We start from the raw sequence: 9,400 nt of genomic DNA, 5'->3' as shown, positions 1-9,400 counted from the left end.
TGGTTTTCTGTGAAGATTTCTTTGAGCTGAAAGGTTAGGCTATTGGCCTGAACTCAGGGTGGGGGGACTTAGTATCTGGGGCTTTGGTGTACATGGTGGAGAGTCCCCTGAAACCAGAGCCCAGGGCCTCTTTAGGCTGAGAGGTGATGCACAGCGCAGGTCTCCAGTCTTAGCACCTACGCTGTCCCAGCCCTGCCGCGGGTCGCCCCACGATGAACCTCTTCCATTGCACAGGCTCTCAGGTCTGGCGCCTGAGTGGTTACAGATGCCACACATTGAATACAGAGGCTGTCCCTGGCTCTCCCACCTACCACACTCACCACGTGCAGCGTATCCTATTTCCTTTTGAAACGTGCGAGTAATCACAAAGCTTTTATTTTGTTTTCCCTGAGGTCCTTGATGGGCTTTAACAAAGGGTTTTTATGGTCAGAGCTTCCCCTCCCTTGTCCCAAACAGAAAACCAACAGGACACCTCTCAGAGCCGGCTTGTGCTGCCCAGCATCTGTGCTCTGGGTCTCTCACTGAGTGGTGTGCTCTTAGCGTTCTGTTGTGGAATAACCACTTCCCGGTGCCCAGTTATTTTTAAATTTTTATTATTTTTTTTTTTTTAGAGAGAGACAGAAACATTGATTTGTTGTTGCACTTATTTATGCATTTGTTGGTTGCTTGTATGTGCCCTGACCGGAGACTGAATCCACAACCTTGGCAGATCAGAGCAGCACTCTGCCCAACTGAGCTACCCGGCCAGGGCTTCTCCCCGTTTTTGAGGAGGCTCTTGACGAGGAAGAACATCAGGCAGAGGCTGCCAGGTCGGGCTGCGGGACGTCTGGAAAGCTGCTCTGGATGTGGAGCTTGTTTAGAAGCCCCTGGGCAGTCAGGCACCTTGTATGTTGCCTGCACTACCTCCCCCATTCTAGTAAGTTCTGAAATTATGTAAATACTAGAACTGCCATAGAAGTGTAGCCAGACATTGAAAGACTATGCAACATTGCAGGAAATGAAGGAATGTAGGCTGTCATTGGGCCGCAGACAAGTCGCTCTAAAGACACAATTCAGAGAACCCAGTGAGAGGAATACAGGCCAGGGAGTCTGCCGACTGAGGTCCCTGCCCCTCTTGAGCTGAGCGTGAGCCTCCGGTTCTGCTTGAGTGCGCTCCTCAGGAAGCCCAGGCCTGTAATTAAGGGCAGGGGGATGTTTGTGTGCTAACACTTAAGGCCTTAAAGGGAGAAGAGTGCAGGGGCTGACAGAGGAAACGGGAAAGGCCGTATTGGCCGGGCACCCAGCTCCCCAGTCTTAATTCCAGCCCAGGTCTCCAGGAACCAACTCTGGGCTTCATAGCCCACCTGTCCCAGATGAGTGACCAGCACTGATGGCATTGGCACCTCTGAGATCATAATCCCTGAAGATGGACTTTGTGGATAAGCTCAGGTTGCGAAGGGGATGTTTAACAGGCCAAGGTGAGAGGCAGGGCTGGTCATCTTTCTGGGTTTTTGGTACGAAAAATGAAGGATCCTAGCTCGGTGGGTGTTCTTGAACATCCCCCCTAGGTGCTGGGGTAACTTCTCTGCTATCACATGGTGGGGTCTGACCTGACTGTCCATCAGGAAACGCATTGCCCAGTCTGCTCAGAAGGGGGCTTGCAGCAATTCAGGACTCTGGCCTGCTGCTTCCACACAACGGGGCCCTTGTTTCTCTTCCTTGAGCCAATATTACCCGAGGTTGAGTGACAACCCAGGAGAGGATGTGGATCTCATGCAGGGAGCTGGAATCTTCTCGGCCATTAAAGTCTACTGTTCACTGCACCCCTGCGGGAGCCCAGCTCAGGAGTTTCCTGCCCCTGCACATGTGCTGAGTCTGTGCTTGTTTGTGGATGTGGGGGGACCGTCCCCAGGGGGCTTGTGTGAGCTCTACTGCTGGGTCAGGCTTCTCGGTCCTGGGTTCACCTTCATCCAGTCTGGAGCACGTTTTGGCTCTTTCCTTTGGCCTGAGGAGTTTCCTCAGGGGGCTGGTGTAGCTGTCTCCTCCGAGCAGCGCCCCTCCAAGTTTAAAGCTTTGAACAGAGTTGTGAGGAGTGGCTTGTTAGTGAACATTTTAGAGGTCAGAGGTCACAGGTCTCAGCCTGCGAGACGTTTTTCCATGATGCTGATTCTCATCTAAATCCCTGTGTCATGTGCAGTGCTCAGGACCTGTTTCCATTCAAATTTTACACCTTCTCGCTGTGATATCCTGGCTTTAACGTGGAATTAAATTATATATAATTATATATATATTTACACTTGTATTTAAAATTTTTATTTTCCTTGCTCTAAATTTTGAAAACATCAGTACATTGTTATTTTGTTTCTAGGGGAGTAAAATGTTGCTTTTTATTTGTAGGTAGTGGTCGAGGGGCATCCCTTCCTGTGAGGACTATTGGGTCTTAGCATTAGTGCTGAGCAGGAACTTAGGGTGGAGGTGTGGCAGGCTTGGAGGGTAGGGCAGTCCAGCCTCAGCATGGCTGTGGTTCGGATTTAACTGGCGAGCACCTGGCTCCTGGGAAGCTGTTTGCACAGGGCCTGGGCCTACAACGGCCTCTTACCTCCACAGAACCCCTTTGTCATACTCACACTCCTTTCTCTAGGTGTCACCGGTTTTTCAGCCTTGCCCCGCCCCCCCACGAACACTCGGCTCCAGGGTTCTGCTCTCCCCCAGATTTGGGCAAGGAGAATCTGCTGATCCCCACTTACCTTTCCCCCAAAAATCTAGTGTCCTTTTCCTACACTGGCCAGAACCCAGGGCTTGTTCCAGCCTCCCTTCACCCTTGTGTCTGGGTGCCTTTTTCCATTCTCCAAATCCTCTCCAAACTCTTGTCCCCAACTTCAGCAGAAACAGCAACCTGGAGCCATGGCAGGAGGGGGGACACGCTGTTGTGGCTCACGGGAGCAACTGTGATCACAAACCACAGGCCAGATCCTGCCTGAACACACTCCAGGAGGCCTCAGAGCTCAGTAGCCCTACCCCCACAGGGAGATTACAAAGTACCCTATGTACATGATTTCAGGGTGTTCCCACAATAATCCTGGGAGGGGAAAAGAGCAAGTATCACTGCGCCCATGAACCCATTTTTCAGAGGAAAAGGAGGTGAACTGTCCTTTCCCAAGAACCCATTTGGTAACTTTTGTCAGGGAAACACCCCAAACTGGTCATCTGCCCCAAGGTCAAGCTCTTTTAAACTCTGGGTCCTTCTCCCATGGCAGCAAAGAGGACGACACAGGAGAACAGGAGAAGCAGGGGCCTTTATTAGGGTCTGGCAGATGTGGTGGAGGTGACACCCCAGGCCTGGGCCTAGGAACGGGCAGAGCAAAGGGCCCTCAGAGCAGGAACCGAGCCCTCCCTGCCTCCATCCCCGCCCCCATCCCAGGTTCCTTCCTCCAGCGCCCCCTCCCCTGCCCCTGCCTCTGGGAAACGGAGCACCAAGAACTGACAAGCAGGACCCTCCAGGGCCACAGCTTGGAGTGGAGTGCAAGATCCAGGCTTCTGCCTCCCCACAGTGGGCGATCGGGGAGCTCAGTGCATCCTCCCCACCAGGATAAAGGAGGGGTGCTTCTTTGTCCCCCAGAACAGAACAAACTCTTGTTCTCTGTGATGGGGGTGGGGGAGGGACTTGGGCCTCTAAGATGGACTTAGGAAGAGGCCAGAGGTGAGACCCCCAGGAGTTTCTGACTCCACCTTGCACTTGCAGTGTCTCCACTTGTCCTTCCCATGGACTCTGGTGCACGGCTCAGAGTCTGGGCCAGGGCGGCTGATAGGCCAGTGAGGACCTGCTCCAAGACATCTGTGGGTTTCAGAGTGAGGGTTTCCCCAACACCAAATTCATCTATATGTACACAGGACAGCACCCCGGTGGCCAGGGAGCAGCTGCTGGGGGCTAGTAGGAGTAGCCACCCTTGGGGCCAAAGGGCTGGGTAGGACCAGCCAGCTCTGGGAGGTAGGCAGGGCTCTCGTCCAAGTGGGACAAAGGGACTGTGTCTTCCTCACTGACCGGCCTGTCAAACTCGGCCTTGAGAGCTGGACGCTGATTGTCCGGGAAGGCCAGAGAGAAGAGGGCCTCAGGCTCGCACACAAACTTGTATACATAACGCTCTCCAGCCACCTGTGGGAAGAGAGGGGCTGGGTCAGTCTAACTCCAGGTCAATGTTAAGGGGGGTGGGGGAGGGACTTGGGCCTCTAAGATGGACTTAGGAAGAGGCCAGAGGTGAGACCCCCAGGAGTTTCTGACTCCACCTTGCACTTGCAGTGTCTCCACTTGTCCTTCCCATGGACTCTGGTGCACGGCTCAGAGTCTGGGCCAGGGCGGCTGATAGGCCAGTGAGGACCTGCTCCAAGACATCTGTGGGTTTCAGAGTGAGGGTTTCCCCAACACCAAATTCATCTATATGTACACAGGACAGCACCCCGGTGGCCAGGGAGCAGCTGCTGGGGGCTAGTAGGAGTAGCCACCCTTGGGGCCAAAGGGCTGGGTAGGACCAGCCAGCTCTGGGAGGTAGGCAGGGCTCTCGTCCAAGTGGGACAAAGGGACTGTGTCTTCCTCACTGACCGGCCTGTCAAACTCGGCCTTGAGAGCTGGACGCTGATTGTCCGGGAAGGCCAGAGAGAAGAGGGCCTCAGGCTCGCACACAAACTTGTATACATAACGCTCTCCAGCCACCTGTGGGAAGAGAGGGGCTGGGTCAGTCTAACTCCAGGTCAATGTTAAGGGTGGGGAATGGGTCTAGGCAGATGTGTGGAGTACATTTCTCTCCATACTCGTTCTTCTAAGCAGCCAACTCCCTTCTGGGGTTCACCTCTAATCTCAATCTCTCCATGCTCTGGACTTCTTAATGTTTAGCACTTTTTTGGGATTGTCCACAATTTCTTGTCCCTTCTGACTGGTTCACTGTCTATCTGCTCCTACAAACTCCTGAGAATGCTCTTCTGCCCCCCTACCCCCACCCTCTTGTCCCTGGACCCCTAGCCCTTGACCTTCTGCATGATGCCTTTCTCATAATAGTATCGGAGTGAGCGGCTCAGTTTGTCGTAGTTCATGGCGGGCCGGTTCTTCTGGATGCCCCAGAGCCTGGCGACCTGGGGGAACAGGAGAATTTTGGGATGGCGATGCTAGCTCAGCAGAGGAAAAGCGAGAGGCAGGTCAGAGAGAGCACTTGAGATTTTTAGTGCAAAATGCTGAGCTGGTCAGGCAAATAAGCACCAGCTCAAAGACCCTGGTTTGGTGAGAATTCAGGTTAGTTAAAGCAACGATGATGGTGAAGACGCATGCCGCCCGTTCCCAGGTTCTCTCATCTCCAGGCCCAAAATCCGTTGGAAGGAGAGAGGGGAACATCTGAGAGGCCCACCTCCTCAGGCTCAATTAGCTTGAACTCCATCCCCCGGCCCGTCCAGGCAATGAAGTGAGCATTCGTTGGGTCATCGAGCAAAGCCACCAGAAACTGCCACAGCTGCAAGGCACCCCGGCGCTGGTAGGGCGGTCCCTCTCGGAACGCTCCCATCCCTTCCTGCTTGATGTCTCCTGGGGAACACAGGAAACAGGAGTGTAGGGTTTGTGCCTTCGGGTCCCCCAAGCAACCTTCTCTCCCAGGGGTCTTTCCAGGCCCTTTCTCATGAAATGTCATGTGATTCCCAGGTGACACAGTCAGAGGGCACGGAAATAACCTGCCCCTCTCATGAACAGTCACGTCTCTGACCTTCAAATTTCTCAGGGACGACACAGACATCATCTGGGAATGGTCGCACAGGTTTCTCATAGCCATAGCCTTGAGGAGGAAGTTGGGGGTCACTCAGATCTGGGGGTTCACTGATGAGACCCCAGAGTGTCCAGAGGGATTCCTGGTCAGGAAGGACTTGGCAGGGAGAGGGGGCTGCCTTACCCATGGTCCCATCACCTGGAGAGGGTCCGGGGAAACCCTCTGTGTGTAGGTACATGGACGCACACCCAGGGACATCTGGGGGTAGAGAAAGAAGGGGGATGTTATAGGTGGCTGGGGTGGAGGTGGGGGCAGCACACTTAAGAACTTCCTGCCGGCCTGCTTTCCGGTTCTGTTCCCAGCTGCCTGCCTACCACAGTCCCAGGGGAAGTTCACCCAGAGGGGGTGTGAGGCTGGAACCCTTCAGCTTGAGGGCTGAGCCAGGGGGCAGGGATGGCAGCAGCTGGGGCTGGGTAAAGCTGTTCCACAAGGCCCAGGATTCCAGGGAGCAGCTGTTTCCTGTGAGTTTAGGGGGAGGAGGCAGGGATAGAGATGAACCTCCGGGGAAAGGGTACAGTGTCCATGTCTAAGACTCCCTTGGAATGGGCTAACCTCCGGTCAGCAGGTCAGATTCCCTGCCCAGTGTGTTCTATGAGGGAGGGAGGAATCAGTGGAGGAAAGGAGAGTGGGTGGGAGGGAGCGACTGCATGGATCTGTAACTAGGGAAGAGGCAGTGGGCACTGGGCCGGGTTTTTTTTTTTTTTTTTTTCCAGCTCTGACAGCAGAGCACATTCCACTCCATCTGATTCCATTCCATAGGATTGAAACATCCCCACTCCACCTGGAGGAGTTGGTGGTGTGAAGCCACCCATTCAAGTTCCAGTCCCTTCGGCCCTCCACTCCCACCTATGAATGAGATGGTGAAACCTGACACCTCCGGGAGGAGGCGGGAGAGTGGGCTCATTCATGCATCCATTTTGTGAATGGAATTCCTGACTCCTTTCAGAGGAAGCTGAAGGGGGAGGGGCAGGAGTTCAAGGGCAAGTAACATGATCTCCTCCGGTCTACATCCTTTGAAGGTCAGCGGCAAGAGCGTCTCCCTCCTCTCTCCTGCACCTCGCTGCCAGGCGTGGCTCAGGCTTATGCCCCGGGGTTGAGGAGAGGTGCGCCCTTCTGGTTCTCACTCAGGCAGCCTGGGGGTTTGTGGCTCATGCCCCTGCCCCTAAAAGACTGTGCATCAGAAAAAGGGAAATTCGAAAGCTCTGGCCAGCTCTGAGCCTATTCTAATGGCTGAATATTTTTCTCATGCAACTTTGCATAGAAACTTAATCGGGGATGGTAAAAGTGTAACAAGCCAAGGTTTTCTGGGCCCTTCCTCACTGCGAAGGGCCATCCCTGTGCACTTGGGGCTTTGAACTACAGCTATTTATGAATAGGATATGGCTGAGTGCATCTCACTCAGGTCAACATGGGGTGGAACTAGAATTTACAGCAGCCCCTACTTCCGTACCCAGCGCTGGCCAAGAGGTTGGGCTTGAACACGTTGTATTAACCCTGAGTCCCAACTGGGGACTATGAACCTGGCTAGCTTCAAGTTCATGTTTCTCTTCATTCAAATCCCTTTGTATTTTTAAAAAATAGATTTTTTATTGATTTCAGAGAGAGGAAAGGAGAGGGAGAGAAACATCAATGATGAGAGAGAATCATTGATTGGCTGCCTCCTGCACACCCCCGACTGGGGATTGAACCCGAATTGGGGATCGAACCCTGATCTCCTGGTTCATGGGTCAACGCTCAACTGATGAGCCACCCTGGGCTCCCTTCGTATTGTTAAGCATCTCTGGGACTGAGAACAACCTATTAATCTTTGTATCCTCTAAATCCACAAGTTCATACTCCTCAAACAGTACTGTGGTCTCTACAGGTAATTAAAACCCCAGACACCTGCTAAATAGACATAGAAAGAAATGTCTTAACTTTCCTATTAAGTTGCATACTACCTGAGGGTAGGGACCTACATCCCACTTATTTTTTATCTGAATATAAGTTTGCTGATTGAAAAAATGACCATTCTTCTGACTCTATGAAGGAAGTGAATGGGTTGGGTTTGTGAACCAGTAACAAGATAGGAGGGTAAAGAACTTGTGGAAAGACATTCTGGGGGTTATCATGCCACCCCACCCAGCAATCTCACCCCAGCCCCTCCCACCTGAAATGTCTCTTACCCGAGTCATAGGCGAAGTCCGTCTGCTCTTGTTTGATCACCACCCCCGCCCCTGGGTACCTGTGCCCATTGACCCCACCCTGGCCCATGGCCAGCTGTTCGTACAGGGGGTCAAGGTATTCCTGCTTGAAGCTCTGCTGGGGGTAGGGTGGGCAGGGCTCCGACAGCTGGTGTTGGTAGGGGGTTGGGAGGGGTTCCCGGCCCCCTCCCTGAGAGGATGTGAAGGAGTGGCAAATATCCAAGGGCTGCTGGAAGACGGAGCTGGATATGGGTGGATGGAGAAGGAAGAGAGGATTAGATGAAGTCCTCCTCGTGCCTGCCACTCCCAAAGCTTGCAGAGTGGGCTCCAGTGTGGGTGTGGGAGTCCATATCCCTTCCTCCCTACCTCCCCCCACACCAGGTCTCTTAAGGGCAGATGGAGGACCCTCAGGGACTGAGGGAAAACTGCTGAGATCTCGGCTCCCATTCTGGGGGTCTCCTTACCCATGCTCCCCGAGGTACCCGTGGCCAGGGTGGGGCTGGGAGGTGCCAGAGGATCTCACGAAACTCCGTTGTTCTGCCCGGGGAAAGGGCTGCAGGGGCGACTGTCCGGGGGCACCAGGGGCGGGGGACTTGATGGCAATTTGTCTAGGGGGGTCATAGGCACTGGAGTTGAGGGGAGACAGGGGTGAGGGGCCAGAGAAGCCAGGCGAGCATCTTTGAACCCTTCATCCACCCCCAGAGAAGTCAGGGCATGGGGATTATAGGAGCAGGAAGAGGACAGGGTGCTGGGAAAGGAATGGCATGAGCCAGACTCGGTCCCAAATGCACTCTTTTCCACCTTTCATACATGCTGAAACGGGGTGTGGTCTGTAGAACACTTCTCCCCAGCCCAGAGCCACTGGGCTTGGAAACAAACTCGGCCAGCCTTCACACAGCTCCCTTGGCCCCCACTCCTGCGTTTTTCATCCTCACTACTCAGAGGATATCCTCACTGTACTGCTCCCTTATAGGAGCTCGGAAATCCTTTCTTTTGTCTCACTTGCATCTCAACTGCTGCCTCTGCTCATGAGTGTCCCCCGCCCCCCCCTCCTCCAGGGCTGGCCCTCTCACCTGGAATAAAGGCACTGCTCGCCATGGTGGTAGGGGAGTGGCGGCTTCCTGCTGCAGGACAGGGCCGGGTCTGTGCGGGGACTCTGGGGCTCCTTCTTGATCCTGGTGGTGGGGCTGTGGAAAGCTACTGTGGGGGGAGGGGGCAGAGCAGGGCAGAGAGTGTCTCAGAAGAGGCAGTAAGAGCATCCTACACCTGCTCTCTGAGGACCGGCTGGGTGACCGGCACAGCCTCGTCCCTCCTCTGGGTCTCCGTTTTCAGAGTCATAGTCACACACTTTTAAGCAGTTTGGCTACTTACGTTATGTCTAGTTTTATACATCAGGCAAGTGTCTAATATTAACCAAAGAAATGGTCTCCAGTTCCA

At 53.9% G+C, this 9,400-nt stretch overlaps 1 protein-coding gene across 13 annotated transcripts in view; it reads right to left on the bottom strand.

The window, feature by feature from the left end:
• Nucleotides 1–4,185: 4,185 nt before the first annotated feature.
• ETV4 (ets variant 4) overlaps nucleotides 4,186–9,400 on the bottom strand; it is a 14,664-nt gene continuing 9,449 nt past the window's right edge. For 6 of the 13 annotated variants that reach the window (XM_005875659.2, XM_014547192.1, XM_005875657.2 and 3 more), the window contains 8 exons: nucleotides 9,037–9,163; nucleotides 8,428–8,589; nucleotides 7,946–8,205; nucleotides 5,904–5,978; nucleotides 5,721–5,789; nucleotides 5,373–5,545; nucleotides 5,002–5,103; nucleotides 4,445–4,687 (listed from right to left, as the gene is read on the bottom strand). In XM_005875659.2, coding sequence (XP_005875721.1) covers nucleotides 4,463–4,687; nucleotides 5,002–5,103; nucleotides 5,373–5,545; nucleotides 5,721–5,789; nucleotides 5,904–5,978; nucleotides 7,946–8,205; nucleotides 8,428–8,589; nucleotides 9,037–9,163 — 1,193 coding nt within the window. In that variant the 3' untranslated portion in view covers nucleotides 4,445–4,462. Of the gene's footprint in view, nucleotides 4,688–5,001; nucleotides 5,104–5,372; nucleotides 5,546–5,720; nucleotides 5,790–5,903; nucleotides 7,403–7,945; nucleotides 8,206–8,427; nucleotides 8,590–9,036; nucleotides 9,164–9,400 lie in introns of those variants that run through there. The other 7 variants (XM_014547195.1, XM_014547196.1, XM_014547193.1 and 4 more) reach the window with 6 other exon arrangements.

Source organism: Myotis brandtii, unplaced genomic scaffold (genome assembly GCF_000412655.1).
Source record: "Myotis brandtii unplaced genomic scaffold, ASM41265v1 scaffold469, whole genome shotgun sequence".
NCBI classification, from domain to species: domain Eukaryota; kingdom Metazoa; phylum Chordata; class Mammalia; order Chiroptera; family Vespertilionidae; genus Myotis; species Myotis brandtii.
The sequence above is the reverse complement of the archived record's forward strand: the minus strand, read 5'-3'. Positions and strand labels throughout refer to the sequence as shown.